General features: G+C 43.7%; 1 protein-coding gene across 1 annotated transcript in view; it reads left to right on the top strand.

Moving 5' to 3' along the window:
• tecpr1a (tectonin beta-propeller repeat containing 1a) overlaps nucleotides 1-18,306 on the top strand; it is a 65,639-nt gene extending 47,333 nt beyond the window's left edge. Inside the window, exons 23-25 of the mRNA XM_068003492.1 lie at nucleotides 1,355-1,461; nucleotides 6,514-6,633; nucleotides 9,148-18,306. Coding sequence (XP_067859593.1) covers nucleotides 1,355-1,461; nucleotides 6,514-6,633; nucleotides 9,148-9,333 — 413 coding nt within the window. The 3' untranslated portion in view covers nucleotides 9,334-18,306. The remainder of the gene's footprint in view (nucleotides 1-1,354; nucleotides 1,462-6,513; nucleotides 6,634-9,147) is intronic.
• Nucleotides 18,307-23,573: the final 5,267 nt, after the last annotated feature.

The following is a 23,573-nucleotide window of genomic DNA, read 5'->3' on the forward strand; positions in this document are numbered from 1 at the left end:
AAAGTACAAAGTTAAGGGAACGGTAGCCTACCGGTTATGGTCCTGGACTAGTAACCTAGGGGTCGAGAGTTCAAATCTGACCACGTAGAATTGAATTTTGTTTAAAAATCTGATATATTAATGAGCTGGCACTGGAAAATGACTATGAAAACTGCAGGATTGTTGTAAAAATAGATTCACTAATGCCCTTCAAGGAAGGGGAGTCTACCGTCCTTACCCGGTCTGGGCTACACCTGACTCCAGTCCCACACTATGTGGTTGACTCTTAATACCCCCCCCCCCCCCCCCCCGGGTAATTAGGGATGGGCACTGAATGCTGCCTTGCCAGTGTTGCCCACATCCCAAGAACAAAGATATAGCCAGGCTCAAGCTTATACTGGTTTCACACAGATAACAGCGTAAGGGACAGCCCGTAGCTATCGGCACTGTCACAAGTCTTGCGTTGCAGGAAGAGGCGGAATTTCCTTTGTCTACAATACTTGGAGCCTTCACCTGGTTCACATGAGTCACCCCCAAAATCTATTTCTTTGCGATGCATTGGTAATTCATGATAACTCACGTGACTGCTCAAATACTTCAAATCAGTCACTTGCGTGTTGCCATATGTATCCCCGCACTCTACCGCTCTCCTGGATTTAAAGTAAATTCAAGCTGGATAAAGAAACCTTCTGGAAAAATCATAGAATGAAACAGCACAGAATGAGGCCATTCGGCCCATCGTGCCTGTGTCGGCTCTTTGAAAGAACTATCCAATTAGTCCCATTCCCCCTACCCTTTCCCCATTGCCCTGTAAATTTTCCCCCTTCAAGTATCCAATTCCCTTTGTGAAAGTTACTAAAGAAATCTGCTTCCACAGCCCTGTCAGGCAGTAATATAAACCAATTTTTTTTAATGAAATGGAGAATTAGAAAAGGAACAGCCTACAGTGTCTGTGTGCGGCACGCACGCGCGCACACACACACACACACACACACACTTGCATTTATACAGTGCCTTTAACGTAGTAAAACGTCCCAAGGCGCTTCACGGGAGCGATTATCAAACAAATTTGACACTGAGCCACATAGAGATATTAGGACAGGTGACTAAAAGCTTGGTCAAAGGGGTAGGTTTTATGGTGTGGCTTAAAGGAGAAGAGAGAGGCGGAGAGGTTTAGGGAGGGAATTCCAGAGTTTAGGGCCCAGGCAGCTGAAGGCGCAGCAGCCAATGGTGGAGCGCTGAAAATCGGGGATGCGCAAGAGGCCACTATTGGAGGAGCGCAGAGATCTCGGTGGGTCGATGTAACTGAGAACGACAGTTCTGAAGCGTTGAAAAGTTTAGGAGTTTTCCTAAGTTATCGTTGCTTTTATTCTAGGTAATTTATGGTCTCGTCAAGGTATCGCTCCAAGTTATCCTCAAGGGTCAAGCTGGCAACACGTCTCCAATAATGTTCGCAAAGTGTCTGTTGGCCCTCTCGATCAGGTCAGTGCTTTCTGACGTGTAAATGTCAACTTAATTGTTCATTCACGCTACATTCCACACCAATGGCAGGAATCCACAAAACCTCGGGAAATGCTGGAAAACACTCAGCATGTCAGGCAGCATCTATGGAGAGAGGAACACAGGGAAATTCAGACCGGGAAACGGGAAGTAGAAAAGCAGTCAGTGATGTAGTTGGTGACTCAGAAAGGCAAAAGAAGCAAAGGTTAAATAGTGTTCAGCACAGGAATTTGACGGGGTTAAAGGGAATATACTTCATTGCAAGGAGTATTACAAACAAAGCAGATGAGCTAAGGGCACAGATAGACACATGGCAGCATGATATCATTGCTATTACGGAAACCTGGCTTAATGAGGGGGATAATTGGCAGCTCAATATCCCTGGATATAGAGTTTTCAGGCAGGATAGAGTGGGTGATTAAAAAAGGAGGGGGGGTAGCTTAATTGGTTAAAGAATCAATTACAGTTGTGAGAAGGGATGATATGCGAAATGGATCATCAATCGAGGCCTTATGGGTTGAGCTAAGAAATAAAAAAGGGGCAGTCACACTACTAGGAGTGTACTATAGACCCCCGAATAGCGAAAGGGAGATAGAAGAACAAATATGTAGGCAAATTTCTGAGTGCAAAAATAAGAGGGCAATAATAGTCGGGGACTTCAACTACCCTAACATCAACTGGGATTCAAACAGTGTGAGGGGCACAGAGGGTGCAAAATTCTTGATCGGTGTCCAGGAGAATATTTTTAGCCAGTACGTGACAAGCCCAACAAGAGGGGGTGCAATTCTAGATTTAGTCCTGGGAAATGAAGAAGTGACAGTGGGTGACCATATTGGGGATAGTGACCACAATTCAGTTAGTTTTAGCATTATTATGGAAAAGGACAGAGTTAAATCAGGAGTAAACATTGTAAATTGGGGGAAGGCAAATTTTACAGAACTAGGAGGTGATTTGGCAGAAGTGGACTGGACACAACTACTTGAGGAGAAATCAGTGGCAATCCAGTGGGAGGCACTAAAAAGTGAAATTCTACGGGTACAATGCAGACACGTCCCCTCAAAGAAAAAGGGTGGCACTGCCAAATTTAGAGCCCCCCTGGTTGTCTAGAAGTATACGGGGCAAGATAAAGCAGAAAAAGAAAGCTGATAACTGTCACAGAAAACTAAATACTGCAGAAAGCCTAGAGGCGTATAGAAAGTACAGGGATGATGTAATAAAGGAAATAAGGAAAGCAAAGAGAGGGCATGAAAAGATATTAGCTAGTAAGATTAAAGAAAACCCAAAGATGTTTTATCAGTACATTAAGAACAAGAGGATAAGCTAAGGAAAAGGTGGGACCTATCAGGGATGATAAGGGTAACTTGTGTGTAGAAGCAGAGGATGTGGGTAGGGTTTTAAATGAACATTTTGTCTCCGTATTCACAAAGGAAAGGGATGATTGGACATAGTAGTTAAAGAGGAGAGGTGTGAAATATTGGATAAGGTAAACATAACGAGAGAGGAAGTACTAGAGGGACTGGAATCCTTGAAAGTTGATAAGTCACCAGGGCCGGATGGATTGTTTCCCAGGCTATTGAAGGAAGCCAGGGAGGAAATAGCGGATGCTCTGAGGATCATTTTCCAATCCTCACTAGATACAGGGGAGGTACTGGAGGACTGGAAGACTGCAAACGTAGTACCATTGTTTAAAAAGGGTACGAGGGAAAGGCTGAACAATTATAGGCCGGTCAGTCTTACCTCGGTGGTGAGCAAAAGGTCATCGACCTGAAACGTTAACTCTGTTTCTCTCTCCGCAGATGCTGCCTGACCTGCTGAGTGTTTTCCAGCATTTTCTGTTTTTATTTCAGATTTCCAGAATCCGCAGTGTTTGACTTTTTACACTCTTAATGATCTGCCCATTCTCGCCCTGTAACAGCATCACCCTCTGGTGGCCATCTGAGGTCGCTTCACTTTACTCTTGCCCACTGCCTCAGTTGCTGTGTGAGCTCTTCCTGTCTGCTAGCATTTTGACTGAAAGCACATATCCTTTTTCAGGTCAACAAACTTAAGTTTGATCCAAATTTTTTCATGATGTTTCATTGTTCCTGACACCGTTATCATTGCTTCTGCCACCTCCTAGCTTTGAATTCTACATCAGCCATTAAATGAACATTTCTCCGTCATAGTGGCACAATGTTAAAGCATCTCTCGGTGGCCTGCACATTTTGCGCTGCTTTCAGCGGGGACACAGAATGAGGAAAGACTCCACAAAAGTTCCAACATCCCCACACCAAGGAACATAAACAAGAGTGGGAAGAAGATGGAGCTCTGAGTCTTGTCCTGTGTCTGAACCACCTGTTTTCTCAGGACACAAAGCACAGGATGGATTGGGAAATGTATTTGACATCCACACCATCCTAAGGCCACTTACTCACCACAACAGAACCCATTGCAGGGCAGGGCCTTATGAGAAAACAACCTGCTAATTTAATTTGCCCCTCCCTATCTCTGTAACCTCCTCCAGCCCTACAACCCTCTGAGATCTCCGCGCTCCTCCAATTCTGGCCTCTTGTGCATCCCTGATTTTCATCACTCCACCATTGGCGGCCGTTCCTTCAGCTGCCTAGGCCCTAAGCTCTGGAATTCCCTCCCTAAACCTCTCCACCTCTCTACCTCTCTCTCTCTCTCTCCCCTCCTTTAAGACACTCCTTAAAACCTGCCTCTTTGACCAGGCTTTTGATCACCTGTCCTAATATCTCCTTTTAATTTTGTTTGATAATCGCTCCTGTGAAGGGCCTTGGGACGTTTTACTACGTTAAAGGCGCTATATAAATGCAAGTTGTAGTTGTCTGGATTTTTTGGTACGTAGATATTTTAACATAGACTTAAGAATGGATAGACCTGTATTGACTCCCCATTGATGAAGTAATTCCAGTGCCATGTTTTCCAGGTCAGTATAACCTCCAGCATCACTCTGTTGAAATTTTTTAATTATTAATTTATTGAATATTTGGAGTTTGGAGCATCTCCCAGTAAGACAGGCTCAGGATACCGTACGTGTTGTAAGTTGTTGAGAGGGAAACGGATCCTAATTTTCCACAAAGTTGAGGTTGCCTCGGCATCAACTTTTAAAAAAATTAATTCTTGGGAATGTGGGTGTTGATGGCAAGGCCGGCATTTATTGCCCATCTCTAGTTACCCCGAGAAGGTGGTGGTGAACTGCCTTCTTGACCTGCTAGGCCACTTCAGAGGGCAGTCAACCGCGTCAGTGTGGGACTGGAGTCACATAGGCCCAGACCGGGTAAGGACAGAAGGTTTCTTTCCCTTGAAGACTTAAGACATTGCAAATTAATACAATTCCTTATGTTTGTTTGTGCTGCTCTTTTCTTCTGTGACATTAAGAAATGTCCTGCTGGGCCAGTGGACCAGAGTATTACTGTGATGACGATGCATTTCATCACAGATTGTTGCGGTATGGGTTCTGATAGTAACATACATTCTATGTACCTTCTTCACCCAGAGAGTGGTTAGAATGTGGAACTCACTACCACAAGGAGTAGCTGAGGCGAATAGCATAGATTAATTTTAAGGGGAAGCTAGATAAATACATGAGGGAGAAAGGAATAGAAGGATATGCTGATGGGGTGAGATGAAGTAGGGTGGGCGGAGGCTCGAGTGGAGCATAAACACCAGCACAGACATGATGGGCCGAATGGCCTGTTACTGTGCTGTAACTTCAGTGTAATTCTATGTAATAGTATTTTGGGCAGGACAAGAACATTTATGCCATCCACTGTTAATTGTATCCGTGTGATTTATATCAGTTAGTGTTAATTGTATTCAGGTGGTGCCTATCAATTGAGAACTCTCTTGTATCCATTTATTAGAGCTAATCTAGGGTGTGGTGTGTGTGTGTAATGTGGAGCTCTGCGAATAAAGGCTTGGAAGCAACTGGAGACCAGCCTCTAGTATCCGATCCTTCACCACCGGGCTATCCAGTTTGTAACATATTCTACCCTTTCAAACATCCCATCAGTTGTCTTACAGATTTGAGAACTAATAACCCTTTATCACCTTTACTTAACGGGAATTTATCCAGTCCTTTTTCAAAACCTGCCATGGTTTTTCTGGTAATCTGTCCCTCAATTCTATCACCCTCTTACCTTTTTAAAAAAAAAATTGCCTAAATTTCTCTTTATTTGGCACCGGTGATTTTAAACCGTGTGTCGGAGTCCTTGAGTCCTACACCCAACAGAGGAACGTTCCTGTATCCAAATTCATCATACCCATGAAAATCTTAAAGGACCTCTACCAAATTCCCCCCCCTCCTCCTCCTCCTCCTCCTCCTCTAATTCTTCCTCATCTGGACTTTTAGGGCGGTGGTGAATGGGAGTGAGGATGAAATATTTCCTTCAGGAAGGGATGTAAAATCAGAGGGCAAGTTGACTTGCACCATGCACGCACTTGTAGTTGAGGAGCGGTATTGGCAGTGTCCTGTCCCCTCGCCTCTCGCCCTCTCACTCAGGGTATCATGTGGAGCAACAGAAAAATAGAGAGGAAAGAAATTTAAAGAAGGGATACAAGTATCACACAATAAAAACCGCACAGCGACTTCACAAGATAAATGTTGTTCTCAGGAAAAAAAATGAAGAAAGGGGTTTTTAATTGCTAATTACATCCTAATGTTTATGCTGTGAATGTTTCCATTTTCAAGTGTATTGCTTGATGTCACTGATCCTGAGAAATGAGAACGGTGATGTTAATGTGAGGGTTTGTGATATTATTCGGTGTAATCCAGTCTTTCTAAATCAGTTATCAGTGTTGTATAAAATTAAAATCCAATGTTAATGAATATTCAAATTCTGCTTATGCATTTGCATAATCAACGAATGAAATTTTACCCAACAGCAATCCATTAACCTCTAACAAGAATATAAAAACAACTGTACTGAACTTTTCAGTTCAAACAGTATACTACTGAAGAGATAGCACAGCTGACAGGGCTGTTTTAGGCTACTTTGACCAACAATAACTGTACTATTGCCTTTGGTGCAGGTTTGGATAGTCGCAGATAAAGTTCAAGGAAGCCACAGTTTGAGCTGTGGGACAGTGTGTCACCGGATGGGTCTCCAGCCACTAGAATCCATCGGTCGCTGCTGGGACTATGGCATTGGAGTAAGTTAACAAGATGTAATTGTCGTGAGATTGTAATGATAATATATAATCATCATAAATAATGGAACATAGGAAAAGGAACATAGGAAAATAGGAACAGGAGTAGGCCATTCAGCCCCTCGTGCCTGCTCCGCCATTTGATAAGATCATGGCTGATCTGTGATCTAACTCCATATACCTGCCTTTGGCCCATATCCCTTAATACCTTTGGTTGCCAAAAAGCCATCTATCTCAGGTTTAAATTTAGCAATTGAGCTGGTATCAATTGCCGTTTGCGGAAGAGAGTTCCAAACTTCTACCACCCTTTGTGTGTAGAAATGTTTTCTAATCTCACTCCTGAAAGGTCTGGCTCTAATTTTTAGACTGTGCCCCCTACTCCTAGAATCCCCAACCAGTGGAAATAGTTTCTCTCTATCCACCCTATCTGTTCCCCTTAATATCTTATAAACTTCGATCAGATCACCCCTTAACCTTCGAAACTCTAGAGAATACAACCCCAATTTGTGTAATCTCTCCTCGTAACTTAACCCTTGAAGTCCGGGTATCATTCTAGTAAACCTACGCTGCACTCCCTCCAAGGCCAATATGTCCTTCCGAAGGTGCGGTGCCCAGAACTGCTCACAGTACTCCAGGTGCGGTCTAACCAGGGTTTTGTATAGCTGCAGCATAACTTCTGCCCCCTTGTACTCCAGTCCTCTAGATATAAAGGCCAGCATTCCATTAGCCTTATTGATTATTTTCTGCACCTGTTCATGACACTTCAATGATCTATGTACCTGAACCCCTAAGTCCCTTTGGACATCCACTGTTTTTAACTTTTTACCATTTAGAAAGTACCTGTTCTATCCTTTTTTGATCCAAAGTGGATGACCTCACATTTGTCTACATTGAATTCCATCTGCCACAGTTTTGCCCATTCACCTAATCTATCAATATCCCTTTGTAATTTTATGTTTTCATCTACACTGCTTACAATGCCACCAATCTTTGTGTCATCGGCGAACTTAGATATGAGACTTTCTATGCCTTCATCTAAGTCGTTAATAAATATTGTGAATAATTGAGGCCACAAGACAGATCCCTGCAGGACTCCACTAGTCACATCCCTACTCTCTGTCGCCTTTTGCTCAGCCAATTTCCTAACCAAGTCTATACATTTCCCTCGATTCCATGGGCTTCTAGCTTAGCTAACAGTCTCTTATGTGGGACCTTATCAAATGCCTTCTGGAAGTCCATATAAATAACATCCATTGACAATGCATTTATCTGGGGCATGTCCTTTAACGTGGTGTATAATTAAATGCACAAGTTTCTGTAATCTACTCCTGCTTAACACTAAAAGCCTCCACAGTTTCAGGGGTGTTAATTTTAATTCGTCTCAATACCGATATTTTTTCAGTAGTCTAGCTAGCTGAGATCTAATAAAGAAGTCGTTCCTATAAGCTACTTTTAAGGATCATTAAAATCGTTTCTTTACCCATTTTTCACCGTAAATTCCTGTTGCTTTTTTTTCAAATGGTAGATTGGTTAAAAAACAAGTTCCTCCCAAAATTGCCCATCTCCCCCTCCCCCCTCTTGCTCCCCCTCCCCCGCGACCCACGCGCATCAGGTCATTGCGTGTTGTACATAACGTGCGGACGTCACAGATGCGACGCAGTAACGTCTCTTGCCCCGAATATCTGCACAAAACAGAAGGATGTTCCGCAGTTACTTTTTATTTGCAAGGGACCAAATTAAATTCGACATACAGAACGTAATGTACAGGTGTGGCCGGCACAAACAAATCAGGTCAGTTTCAAATGTCAGACGTACTATATTCTGGTGTACAATGAACTACGTTTTAAGATTCATGGTTTCTGTCACCTTTATTGTAAACCAGGCACCTTAGCGTGATTATGCCATTGTGATTTTGCCTCTTGCAGTAAGAATGTGCTTTCCAGGACTTTTGAAACCGCCATTGAGCCTCGTAAAAACTGTGCCATTTTTTAGTCCCATTCTTGTTTTGTTAAATTTTAGCGTTGTTCCCAACAAATACCATTTTTTTTTTTCAAATTTTCCCCAAACTTATCTGATTTTTTTTTTGCGGGGGTTGGGTGGGGGGGGTGGTGGAGTCGAGTCTTTTTATCCTGATATTTTTCTCCAGTTTTTGACACACAAAAATAAAACTTAAAAAAAAAAGTTTGAAAGGGCAGTGGAAGCAGATTCAGTAGTAACTTTCAAAAGGGAATTGGATAAATACTTGAAATTTGCAGGGCTATGGGGAAAAGAGCAGGGAGGAGTGGGACTAATTGGAAAGCTCTTTCAAAGAGCCGGCACGGGCACGATGGGCCGAATGGCCTCCTTCTGTGCTGCAAGGTTCCAATATAAAACCCTTGAAAATCCCAGGGTTTTATATAGCCAATAAAAAGAACAACTTTAATGATCCTTAACTACTTGTAATTTAAGTTTGAAATACACATTGCGTTGGTCTCTTCCATCAAGGTAACTTATGAAATTCTTACTTTTTTTTAAAAGGGTGGATGGGATCACATTACAGTCAGAGCAAACTCTCTGGAACCTTCACATAGTACTATTCCCACGGCACCTGACAACACGCCTCCGAAATTGACTAACCAGGATGGAACTGCCGGTGATAATTCTAGAAGCGGTTTAATAATCAATGAACAACAGGAACTTAATGGAAGTGCTGTTAACTGCTGACAGTTTATACCCTAACCGTTGGATCTTCTGTTTGGTGTTATCAGTTTGGGCAGGTACTGATCTCCTTTCCCAGATCGATCTGAGACTAGTCCCTTTTATTAAGAAAGTAGAATGCTCTTGTAAAGTTTGTATGTTAAGAGTGTTTAACTGTCTCCCTTTTGACATCAAAATGGCTCTAATTTGATTGAAATTCAGTACCAAAAAATGTAGTTGAGTCGCCTCAAACTGTATGACACTGAAATGGACGAAACCAGTACAATATGTTGGTTCCACTGCATCGCCGTTTTGATCTGACTGCAATACATCTGTAATTCAGTCAGTTTCCAGGACAGGGTGTCCCATAATGTATCTGGCAGTGCTTCAATTAACAACATCGCGCTGTCTGATGCATTATCGGAAACTCTGGCACGTGCCCACAGTCCATGAATGGGCCAAGCATAACTTAACCCTGAACATCACAAACCCACTAACGTGGATTGAGAGCCAGGAATGGGTACTGTTGTAGAGAGGTGGGTACATCCATGGTCTGTGCTGAACAAATGGCTGGAGTTTAATCGCTCCCAACTGAGATTGGCAGCTCTTTAAAACAGATTGAATACATGACGAGTTGTCTTTAATTGTTTGCTTTATATCAAAGCAGCATTCTAATGCATGTGCAGTGTATTCAGTGTACATGAGAGTCGGTAGTATTGGTTGCAGCATTATGCTGGATGGTTCTTATGTACACGGTGATTCATATGGTACAATATGGTGCATCAGCTTTGGATGTTTCTGTGTATTCGACCTGGCAGTGTTTTAACTAAAGATCGTCAAATTACCTTTTTATCATAAGCTCCTTTGCAACTGATAAGAGTTGGGTGAAGAGGGGTGGGAGGGAGCTCGTGCAGAGCATAAACTAGTTGGGCCGAATGGCCCGTTTCTGTGCGATACACTCTGTGTGTAATTCTATGTAACGTCAGCCATCCACCAACACTGAGAATTCTGAGATTAGGTATTAATCGTTTCTTTTTTAAGTTAACTTGATTAATATTACCAGGAAGGGCAAAACACAAACTAAACCAGGTAAGGGCCCTCTCTGAATCTAGACATGTCCACCTTCTAGAAACAACATCAAATGCTTCTATATAAATCCAGTGCCATTTACAATGGAAACCAATGGATATATAGTTTATCTTACAAATAAAGGCAGCTTAACAGCCCATGGTAGTTTGGCTAAAGTTGTATCCTGCAGCCCCCAATACTGTTTTATACCACAGATTGGAAAAATGACATCATGCATCTTGCAGTAATGTAATTAAGATCATTGTGCTGCCTGAACTCTTGGTTCCCATTTTATGTTGTCTTGATTACTGATTTAGCAAAGAAAGTGTTTTGTGATAACAAAAAATGACCCCGCACCCTGCCGGATTCTTACACCATACCTGAATGTCACTGAGAACCGACCCCAGCTTTAAATATTTGATTGAGCCCAAACACCTTAGGTTTGAAAAATTAGTCGCCGCAGCGTCAGCCGCTGGTGTGATGATGGGCACTGTTGATTAGATTACGGTGCGATGTTCCCATGAAGAAGGCACTGTGTCTGTTACTGCGCACTCTGCCCAGGTTTCCTAGTGTATCAGGACTTTCAGTGTTGTGGACAATTATAAATCAGGCCCTGGTCCCACCCCGTTGTAAAAAAAAATAAGGATACTTGACAAGTGCACAAATTACTGAATTTTACAGTCAGATTGCATCTGGAGATTTATACACAGATGTTATCTTGGTGTTTACATAGAATGTACAGCGTAGAAACAGGCCATTCGGCCCAACTGGTCTATGCTGGTGTTTGTGCTCCACATGAGCCTCCTCCCTCCCTACTTCATCTCCAACCCTATCCTTCTATTCCTTTCTCCCTCGTGTGTTTATCTTGCTTCCCTTTTAAATGCATCTGTTATTTGCCTTGTGGTAGCGAGTTCCACATTCCCACCACTCTGGGTAAAGATGTTTCTCCTGAATTTCCTATTGAATTTATTTGTGACTATCTTGTATTTATGGCCCCTAGTTTTGGTCTCCCCTCTGTATTGGCAATCGGTTATTATAGGGGAACAGAGTGCCCAGTGGTGAGACCATTTTTCTATTTTCACTGCCAGTTGCTGGCCTCTCCTTGAAGGTGTTAACTGCTTGTTGAAGGATGATTTTTTGGGCCCAATGTTGCACTCTGATCCCTTGCTCAAGTGGCCATCATTTGAAGGGTGAGCCATGATGGTGAGGGGCAGCGGGCTGTTAACCCTGGAGTAGAGCGGTGGCCGGCACAGCCGAGCCTGATCCTCTTGTTAACTGATGTCCCTGCGTGCAGTTCCAGCAGGAATTACTAGATAAGATTACCCCTCTAACGCGTGCTGAAGCTAAGTTCTGCAAACTCGGTGCAGACTGTGGATCAAACACGGGACCTTTTTAGTATGAATGGATTACCTACTCACTGGATAAATGCACTGAGCCAGTGGGGTAGCCCCTAGTGACCCCCATTTCTCAATCGTGTCTTTCTCAGCTGGTCAGATCACTGTGTGGAATTACCTAGTTAGTCCCAGGGTCCCTGGTCTGGGGAAGGAAAACTCAGCCAAGGTTCCTGTTCAGAATCACTAACCAGTGACCCCCCCCCCCCCCCCTCTCCTGCTTGAAAGGTCATATGCGAGGCCAGGAATAGGCTTGGCTGTGACGCCTCTCAAGGTGCAATAGCTCGCAGAAACTCGGGGGGGGGGGGGTCGATTTTAACTGTTCCCGCCAGGCAGTAAACGGGTGTCAGCAGGCCATCCGATTTGCCTCCGGCCCGATCTACACCTTTCCATTGATTTCACTGTTGCCTGTTTAAAATCAACCCCTCACTTTCCGGGCTTACACATGGAAATTGTTCACAAGTGAAGGAATTGGAGGGCTATCGGGATCTCTTCCAACACCAGCCGGGAGAAGGCGGCAAAGTAACCAGGGTGATATTGCTGCTAAATCGCCAGGTCTGCTCACACGTGTTTTATTAACGATCGGAGGATGTTTTAAAATGATTCGCCTCATGTAGCATCGAGGTACCTAAACCAACCGAGTTACAGATGATGAGAGCAGGGCGGCAGGAACAGACCGTCCTCTTGAACTACTGACCCATAAACTCTGTATTACAGCATTCAAACCGAGTTTGGAAAATAACATGCAAAACATTTTGGAAGCTTTGGAAATATTTTCTTTTGAACTTTTTAAGCCCACAAAGTAACACCGTCTCTTTAAAACACACTAAAAACAGCACAGATAAAGGGAAGAACTCCACAATTCCTGGTGTGGTTCACCATTAATAGTGTTTGTGAATGTGCCAGTGGAAAAACTGTATTCCATTCAACAGTGTGCTGCAATATGACTGGTCGCCATTTGAACCTTTTTTTAAAGGCTAATCGAAATTAACTTCTGCTACACTGAAAATCTCCATCAAGTTCGTGCAGGAGCAGAGCGCTGGAAGGTAACACGCAGCCCTCCATCAGTTGAGAAACGCTGCTGGCGTTAACGTAATTGCTCAAAATAATTTTATAAACACCTCAGTCTTATTTGCGATGAGGAGTCTCTTTTTATTGCTGTGTGGATTTTTACACTTGAAACGGAAGATTAGGCTGCGGTAGCGGCTTCGTTACGCAACCGTCCAATAGCGGTTTTACCGGACAGGCCTGAGGCCCAAAGACGTTATTAAAAAAAAAATTAATTTCATCACGATTTGCTAAATCAAATTGTGTTGCTGACGCTGTTCACCCTCCTCTAGTGCTTTGAGATGGGAATAGACTACGATTCTTAATTTGCGTCCTCTGCACACCACTAAGATAAGCCCACTGTAGCAATATGGATGAGACGTTAAACCGAGGCCCATCTGCCCTCTCAGGTGGATGTAAAAGATTCCCAGGGCGCTATTTTGAAGAAGAGCAGGGGGAGTTTTCCCTGGTGTCCTGGGCCAATATTTATCCCTCAATCCACATCATGAAAACAGATTATCTGATCAATTATCACATTGCTGTTTGTGGGATCTTGCTGTGCGTAAATTGGCTACTGTGTTTCCTACATTACAACAGTGACTATACTTCAAAAGTACTTCATTGGCTGTAACGTGTTTCGGGACGTCCTGAGGTCAGGAAAGGTGCTCTAGAAATGCAAGGTCTTTCTTTCATGATTGTTTTGAAATCTGGAATAATCTCCCAGGAAAGCTTCTGTTCTTTTGCACTGGCATTACCCACCACACACACAAAAAAAAATATCAGGGCTTCAGACAAAGAAATAACCAGCAGGGAGTCAAAAACAAACCACTAACTGACAAACTTTATCCCACTCCTTCATCCCAGCATTGGTGCCACTGCAGTCCCACTCTTACTGGTCCAAGTCCGTGCCGGGAGCTGCGAACAGTTGCTCAGGGACTCTTGGAGTGTGATTATATCAGATGCTTGTGACTCAGAGATGGTGCATCTAGATACCCAGCACATTTCAGCCAGTTACAAAACCATGAGCAGAGGTTTTAAACAAAACTTTCTCATTGTCGCACACAAAGAGCAGAAGATGACCCTTCTTAATTCCCACGTCCAATAAAAAAAACATTGCAGTATTAAGCACTCCTGTTTGAACTCCAGTTGACTCCAGAATTTTTTTGCCAAGTCGTCTCGCACAGTGTGCTTGAGGCTTTGTCACCTCTACATCTATATCCATACTTTAGTGTAAATCCTCTCTCGGGATTTGGCTTCAGCAGTTATCCAAAGTATACTGGGTTTTTCAGGTGCGGGGCTTCTTATTAAAATGGAGTCCGACGTTTATAGATCCTTGGTTCCAAATGACTTTGGGGATGGTCTGTAATTTACTTCAGCTTTGCCTCAATCTGCACTCACCAGTGAATAGTCCACTTGAAGATTGCTGGTGCCTTGTTCCAGCGTTTGGTCATCCAGAATAAGACCCTTTTGTGACGAGGCTGACTCTTGTGGAAAACCTGCTTACTTTATACCTTCCTATTGTTATCCTTCATTCCTTAGGTCCTGCAGCTGGACAGGGCAGCGATCTTTGCCTCTGTTTGACTGAGAAAGCACTGTTTGTTGGAGATAATGGGCTCGATTTTCGGACGTCTGAGACGGTGGGCTTGTGGCGGGGGGGAGGGCTCCGAAAATCGGGGATTCCCGGGGCGGGTCCGGAGCCCGGCTCCAACCCGCCCATTTCCGGGTTCCCCGGTGACGCGCTTAGATGCGCGCGCAGCCCCCGCATGCGGGGCTCCCGCCGGCAATTAAAGCCTGCAGGGTCCCACTTAAACCAATTAATTAGATAGTTCAGGTCGTTTGCAGACCTGATTTGTAGCATATTTTAGGAGGGGTGGGATTTTCAACTCAACTGAGTGTGTTTCCCGTACTGGGGGAAACACTCCCAGTTGAAATGGACGTGTTGCAGCCTCCAGCCTGTGGCAGCTGCAAAGGTCCATTTGACAGGTGGTGGGGGGGTTGAGACCCTCACTCATTGCAGGAGGCCACTCTGTCACTTTGGACAAAGTTTGGCCTCCACCACCCTCCTCCTAACAATAAAATTCACAAACTTGCACACTTACCCCAGTGTGCAGACACATTTACCTACCTTGCAGACCCCCTCAAACATACATCTTCCATTGGGGGCCGCCGTAGCTGCAGTCATGACCTCCTCGGAGGACGAACAGCATCACCAGCCTCACCAGCCTCGCCGTCCACCTCTGACACGTGGAGCTCCACAACACAGTGATGTGACACATCCACCTGCACAGCAGGAGGGAGGGCAACCGCAGAGAGAGATGTGTCGCAGAGGGCACTACCCTCGCCACAGGGTCCACAGACCGAGGCTCAGCTTCCTGGACCTCTCTGAGCAGCAATGCACACGGAGGCTCAGAGTCACTCAACATGTAGTCGTGGACATCTGCAGCCTCCTTCACGCCGAGCTGCTCCCGGCTGGCCCGAGCACCATCTTCTTACCTGTCGCTGTCAAAGTCACCACTGCCCTCAACAACTTCTTCTCCGCATCCTTCCAGGGTGCCACTGGGGACATCGCCGACGTCTCTCAGCCGTCTGCACAAAAGAGCCCTGCAAATACACCTACACCCACTCTGCAGTGATACAATGGGTGGCATCAGTTGTGGGTCTTCATGGTGATCCTCAGGAAAGGGCATTATTGCATAAACCAGACAAGATTTGCAAAGACGTGGCAGTAGTGGTGACAATATAATATGTGAGTTGATCAGAAATCAAATATAAGTAAAAATCATGACAAACCCTCAAACACCCTTGTGCATCCCCTTCGTGCTCATGACACGTTTGCCTTATGCTTCCTACTATACATATGTGATGCATGGCCTGTGGCTGCAGCACAGGTAATGGCAGGTTGGGTGAGGCTGACCGTGAAAGAGATGCATGAGAAGGTGAGTATAAGACGGAGCCATGAGATTGTATGAGGATTGGGTTGAGTGGTAGTGGTGGGATGAGTACTGGCGAGGTGAGTAAGTGCAGGTAAGATGAGGATGAGCTTTGAGCGGGTGTGAGGAATGATGTGATAGAGTAGTGTTGGCAGTGCAGAAGGAGATGTGGGGTGGGGGCGGTGATGTGGCAGACGGAGTGTAGGGGAATAAGTAAGTGTACTCACTTCGGCTGACCTACTGAGGTCATTGAAGCGCCTCCTGCACTGTATGCAGGTGCATGATATGTGGGTGGTGCTGGTGACCTCCTCTGCCACCTCGAACCAGGCCTTCGTGGTGGCAGAGGCAGGCCACTTCCTCCCGTCCGCCAGGGAGAAGATCTCTGTCCTCCTCCTCACCCCATCCAGTAGGACCTGGAGTGAGGCATCATTAAACCTGGGAGCAGCCTTCCCCCTGGGCTGCTCCATGCTGTAATTTTGGCTCCTTTCTGCAGCATCAGTCAGCGGAGGACTGCCCCTTTAAATAGGGCTCCTCCAGCTGACAGCCTATGATGCGGGTGCGCAGTCCGCCCGCTGTGCAGCTTTCCAGCGCGAAACCCGGAAGCCAAGGTAAGTACCTTTTGATTAGGCTGCGATCGCGTGCAAAGCACCCCGAATTCACCGGGCACGTTACCCACGCACCCTACCAACCCGCCTCCCTCCTAAAATTGAGCCCAATGTAACTCCTTTCTGCCAGTCAGATCACACTGTATCACTGGAGAGATCTACCATCCCAATTGGGCAGTTAGATGTGGTATCCAACACCATGACGGGTCAGCCTGACAGTCTGGTTGTTGAATGAAGTTAGGGGAACAGCTGGATCTTATTCTCTGCTGTTGTGTTGTCTTTTGGCGGGGGGAGGGGGGAGAAACTGAAATGATTAAGGGTCCTTTCTATCTGTTCTCTATGGTGTAAGATTGCTACATGGAGAAAACCTGAGAATTTCTCTACACACTCGTTGGTTGTTCCTCTATCGTAAAGATCTGCTGTTTAGAAGATCTGACCTTAATACAGGCATGAATTGTCCAGTAGGTTCACCCTTCTCTGAGGGGATAGTGTTTAATTGATTCCAGTGGTATGTGGGATATGTGAATGAAAAAGATGGATAATTACCTGAACAAGTAAAGTCTTCATTTCAAATAGCAAGTATCTGCCACAGACCATACATTATATCTGTGCTTTGGACTGAAACGTTTTGTATGTAGTTATGTTCTGATTATTGCTCAGAAGCTATAATCCTACCATGTTGATTGTTGTCCTCCTGCACATGTCTTCTGGGAAAAGAACTGATGTTCACAAGGAAAGTTGCTTTTGTACACCATCAGAGGAGAAGTCCCAAGACCCAGCCTTTAAAGTAATTGGCATCACCAACGTCACAAGCCTCTTTAAGGGAGTGTTGCCCTTGGGATTCTCTCTGTTCGCATCTCGGGCTTATCCTAGTAATATGTGGAGGACGTATTTTACTTGAAGAATGAAGGCATAAGATGCATTTAAGGGGAAGCTAGATAATTACATGAGGGGGGAAAAGGAATAGAAGGATATGTTGATAGGGTGAGATGAAATGAGATGGGCCGAATGGCCTGTTTCTGGGCTGTAAATTCTGTGAAGTTAGAGTGAACTGTAAGAGCACTGGATGAGTAAAATAACTTTTGGATCCATTACCAGGTGTTTGAAAATCATGTTATGGGATATTTTTGGTTTCTGTGATGTTAGACAAATGAATGGGTCTATTCTGCACACGTTCTCTAAACATCACTGAAAATGCAGCCTCTTTTAGATCATATTTTATTTACGATGAGTATAGATACTTTATCTTTACCACATTTAGAAAAGATGAGAGGTGTTCAGAATAATGTGAAATAGAAGGATCCGGCAGTATTGCTTCTGGTCTGCATGCAACTTCTTTATGTAGCATCTTAATGGTTCATTATTGTACCTACGTGTGTTTTGGTGAATTAACCACTAATGTACAGAAATATATGTGAAGGCAATGATTTATGTGATTGAAAGCATCAGTGAGCTCGTCATTTTTTGTAGGAAAAATGCAGTCAGAACGCAAAAGCAGGACTGGGAGCTGGATTGTTGAATTTTTCTATCTGTGAAACTTATTTCAATAGAAATAAATTAGCCATGACATAAATGCTATTTCATTTTGATTTTCAGTCTTGAGAATACCAATTTAATGGTAGATTCATTCTCTTTCCTGAGCTAGGTGAATAAGGAAAACGCTAAAGGAAAGTTTGCAGGAATCAATACTTCTATACAGGTTACACGGGTCTTGATGGAATTAACAAACCATTCGTATTAAATTATGTGTAGCAAATATAAATTGATGTGTTAAAAAGCTCTCTAAAGTTTTTATGTGTTATCTATATTTATTACCTTTTTGATGTGATGTAAGTATATATTCTTGCTGTGAAAGACATTGTGTAAATGTATCATTCACCAAACTGGGTGTAATGCAGTGTTATATAATTTTACCGAAACATGATATAGTGTACTAATTTCCTTCAGTGTATTAATATTGTGTCATTTTTTTGATAAACATCTATTTGCTCACATCAAAAACTAACCTAAGATATGCTCATGCAAAATCAATTCCATTTGTAAATGTTTTATGCGCCTCGACCAGTCCAGCAATGTAACCGTGAAGGTGCTGATTATCTACTCATTGTAGCCATGAGTCCGAATATAGGCCAAGGAAAATAGTCACTGAAGATCCAATGGAACTGGGTTTCTTGCTGGAGACTCCTGTCTTGAAGAAGGACTATTGTGCCGAGAAGTTGGGAAGTCTCGATTACCTAATCTGACTTGGGTATAGCATCTGAAAGAAAGGAAGGTCAAAACCGGGAAGAAGATTGGCTATTTGACAAATTGAGTAATTTAGTGATAAGAGAGATATTGGAAATTTCATTCTTTGCAGTGGCAAAGAATTTGCTAGGGCTTCTTGTGCACGATCCCACCGGACTACCTGGTTGAAAATAGTTTTTCAAGATTTAAACCTACATTTACGAGATGTTTAAATAATTTGGATGGAACAAATGGAATGTGAATTTTGGCTAACACACCAGTAATGTTTGGATAATGGAAAACATTCCACTCCAGACATTACAGGCTACTTATCTTTTCTAAAAACTATTTCACACACAATTGGTGAGGAATGTGTTAAATCAGGCGAGGCATAAAGCACGTAGGGGGATGTACACACAGACTGACTGCCAGCTGAAAGTGCTGCAGCATAATCCACAGGTTCTCGCGACTATTTTCCATCAACGAGGCACAGGCTAGTTGGGGCCTGAAGACCTTTTCCCAGGTCCTCAAAAACTTCTTAAGACAGTGGAACATCTGAGCTTTACATTCAGTCACCAAAACCCTGAACGTGTTACTTGCTTAAAATGCCAACCCGTGCAGCAGTAATTCCACTTGAAGTGCGTTAGTGATCTGGTTTTCCGAGGCGGAGTTCCTGGCAGACTTTCTGAATATAGCAGGGGTGGCAGGTGAAGTAAAGGCAGTGTACTCACTACTGGGTTTATTCCAAGAGATTGAAAGATCTGTAATTTGGGAGTGCCAATTGTGCAACAAGCTTGATTTTACACACATTAGCTTTCTGCGAACGAAATGTAACTTTTTTTTCCCATGCTTTAAACAATTTTGTTAAAATGTTCTTGCCAGCAAACTGTGGTAAAGGCTGTAACATTGAGGATACATCAATTGTGAAAACAGTGTGGGCTTAAAACGACAGCACATTCTGACACTATACTTAACCTGGCTGTACCCAACCTATAAATATCTCCCAAATTTAAATGGAACCAGGTACGTTACCTGCTGAAAGCAAATATTCTATCACATGGTTATTAAGGGTTACTAACACCTTTTTGCTAAGTGCTTAGAAATGATGGGCATTCTCTGGGTGCAGAGGCTGAGCCGAGCTGGTATTGCAGAGCGTGGGATGGAGAAGCAGCTGCTAAAACCTCTTTACACACTGCTTGTTCCAGTCATCCTGCAGTTGTGTGTGGCAGCAGCGCTGTGATTCACACCAATCCAAGCCTTCAGCACTATGCCCCCACGACATTAAGTGGAACAGTGTTTGGGAGCATGTTTAGCAAGTGAAGTAAGCATGTATCGGTGGTTGCAGAAGCTGCTTGCAGCACTGTTGAGTGGCAGAAAGGGCAGAGCTTCACACATAATTAGTAAAATACATGCATGGGTCTGAACTCGTTTGTTTCTGCCTGCAGGGGATAGTACCATGTCAGTCTTGGCACAGTGGGTAGCAGAAGGTCGAGGGTTCGAGTCCCACCCCAGAGACTTGAGCACAAAATCCGGGCTGACACTCCCAGTGCAGAACTGAGGGGGTGCTGCACTGTCGGCGGTGCCGTCTTTTGGATGAGATGTTAAACTGAAGCCCCGTCTGCCCTCTCAGGTGGACGTAAAAGACCCCATGGTACTATTTCGAAGAAGAGCAGGGGCATTCTCCTCAGTGTTCTGACCAATATTTATCCCTCAACCAACATCACTAAAAGCAGATTATCCGGTCATTATCACATTGCTGTTTGTGGGATCTTGCTGTGCACAAATTGGCTGCTGCATTTCCTACATTACAACAGTGATTACACCTCAAAAGTACTTCATTGGCTGTAAAGCGCTTTGGGACGTCCTGAGGTTGTGAAAGGCGCTATAGAAATAGAAGTTCTTTCTAATGATTTCTTTCTAGGATGGTTAGCTTGGTCATTAAAATGAAGGGGTGCTGTAATGGGCCATCTGAGGGCTTTTAAAATGAGCAGGTAAAGTGTAAAATCCACCCCCCAACTGACCACAATGATACGACAGACCCTGTGCATTGCTACTAATGTGTGTCCCAAATTCTGCTACAAATAAAAGCAAACTGGCAAAGCTATACTGCACCAGAGAACTGCAAAACAAAGAAACAATTCAACACAAAATCTACAGCATTACTGGGCATAAAACTGCCTATTGGGGATCATTAAAGGCTATTGGCTTATATACGGTAAGTGTAGTTATAAAAATTATATTTATTTTATTTTGATTTTATGTATTGGCACAGAGGATGCAGTAGTACTCCCTAAAAGTTTGGAATTTAATAACACATCATATGAGATTAAAGTTAGAAGTTAGGACCATGTGCAGCTTGTAAAATCATTTGTCATGACGTAGTATAAAACTTCTAGCCCATGATTCAGTCACCTTTCACATTTTTAAAGATCAATTGTAATCGTTCAGCTCTGTGGCAGTAATAGAAACAAACTCCCCAGCTCCTTTCAAAATCTTTCTTAGATCTACAAAAGTAGGGAGCACCTGTCCTCCCTCTGATGCTGATAGGAGCATGTTATGAAAATCATATTATAAGAACATAAATAGGAGCAGGAGTAGGCCAATCGGCCCCTCGAGCCTGCTCCGCCATTCAATAAGATCATGGCTGATCTGATCCTAACCTCAAATCTAAATTCATGTCCAATTTCCTACCCGCTCCCCGTAACCCCTAATTCCCTTTACTTCTAGAAAACTGTCTATTTCTGTTTTAAATTTATTTAATGATGTAGCTTCCACAGCTTCCTGGGGCAGCAAATTCCACAGACCTACTACCCTCTGAGAGAAGAAGTTTCTCCTCATCTCAGTTTTGAAAGAGCAGCCCCTTATTCTAAGATTATGCCCCCTAGTTCTAGTTTCACCCATCCTTGGAAACATCCTTACCGCATCCACCCGATCAAGCTCCTTCACAATCTTATATGTTTCAATAAGATCGCCTCTCATTCTTCTGAACTCCAATGAGTAGAGTCCCAATCTACTCAACCTCTCCTCATATGTCCGCCCCCTCATCCCCGGGATTAACCGAGTGAACCTTCTTTGTACTGCCTCGAGAGCAAGTATGTCTTTTCTTAAGTATGGACACCAAAACTGTATACAGTATTCCAGGTGCGGTCTCACCAATACCTTATATAACTGCAGCAATACCTCCCTGTTTTTATATTCTATCCCCCAAGCAATAAAAGCCAACAGTCCATTGGCCTTCTTGATCACCTGCTGCACCTGCATACTAACTTTTTGATCTTCTTGCACTAGGACCCCCAGATCCCTTTGTACTGCAGTACTTTCCAGTTTCTCGCCTTTAAGATAATAACTTGCTCTCTGATTTTTCCTGCCAAAGTGCATAACCTCACATTTTCCAATATTGTATTGGATCTGCCAAATCTCCGCCCACTCACCCAGCCTGTCTATATCCCCCTGTAGGTTTTTTATGTCCTCCTCACTCTCCACTTTCCCTCCCATCTTTGTATCATCTGCAAACTTTGATATGTTACACTCGGTCCCCTCCTCCAAATCGTTAATATAGATTGTAAAGAGTTGGGGACCCAGCACCGACCCCTGCGGAACACCACTGGCTACTGGTTGCCAGTCCAAGAATGAACCATTTATCCCAACTCTCTGCTTCCTGTTAGATAACCAATCCTCCACCCATGCCAGAATATTACCCCCAATCCAGTGATTCTTTATCTTGAGCAATAATCTTTTATGTGGCACCTTGTTGAATGCTTTCTGGAAGTCTAAATACACTACGTCCACTGGTTCCCCTTTATCCACCCTGTACGTTATGTCCTCAAAGAACTCAAGCAGATTTGTCAGACATGACTTCCCCTTCATAAAGCCATGCTGACTTTGTCCGATTAAATTATGTTTATCCAAATGTTCCGCTACTGTCTCCTTAATAATAGATTGCAAAATTTTACCCACCACAGATGTTAGGCTAACTGGTCTATAATTTCCAGCCTTCTGCCTACTACCCTTTTTAAATAAGGGTGTTACATTAGCATTCTACTTGTAGAGGGGGATAGGGTCGTTAAAAGTCCAGATCTAATTTAGTGCCATTTTCTTCTTCCCTTGCAAAATTTTGCTCTTCCCTTGCGCTCCTCTCTAAAACTCGCACCAAGTCCCATTCACCCATCACCCCCCTGTGCTCGCTGACCTACATTGGCTCCCGGTCCGGCCACACCTCTATTTTAAAATTCTCATCCTTGTTTTCAAATCCCTCCATGGCCTCGTCCCTCCCTATCTCTGAAACCTCCTCCAGCCTTATAACCTGCCGAGATCTCTGCGCTCCTCCAATTCTGGCCTCTTGCGCATCCCCAATTTTCACCGTCCCACCATTGGCGGCCGTGCCTTCAGCTGTCTAGGCCCTAACCTCTGGAATTCCCTCCCTAAACCTCTCCGCCTCTCTACCTCTCTCCTCCTCCTTTAAGATGCTCCTTAAAACCTACCTCTTTGACCAAGCTTTTGGTCACCTGTCCTAATGTCTCCCATATGTGGCTTGGTGTCAAATTTTGTCTGATAACCCTTCTGTGAAGCGCCTTGGGACGTTTCACTACATTAAAGACGCTATATAAATGCAAGTTGATGTTAAATTGGCTCCTCGCTCAGGTGGAGTTATATCAGTGTCACGTGGCCTACAATACTCCACCCAAATAATCATCGTTCACGTACGATCCTTGACAAAGTAAGGGCAGGTTTTAACCTATTTATTTTTAAAAAGAGTGTTGTTATTTGGACCTTACATTCATCTTAAAAGGGCATTTCAAAATCACCAGAGACACTGAGAAACAAAGTCAAATGCAGAAACGTTTCATTATGCTAAGAAAGAGTTAAATAGGATGAAAGGTTCTTTACATAATAGCAGCCGTAATCTCATCTACTGTTCCTAAATATTTGCAAGACTTTTTGTCCTCCGGCTGTTCTGGCTAACTTTAACATCGATAATAATTAACTTTAGCATAACAGGTCAC

The sequence above is a fragment of the Heptranchias perlo genome, chromosome 22 (genome assembly GCF_035084215.1).
Source record: "Heptranchias perlo isolate sHepPer1 chromosome 22, sHepPer1.hap1, whole genome shotgun sequence".
NCBI classification, from domain to species: domain Eukaryota; kingdom Metazoa; phylum Chordata; class Chondrichthyes; order Hexanchiformes; family Hexanchidae; genus Heptranchias; species Heptranchias perlo.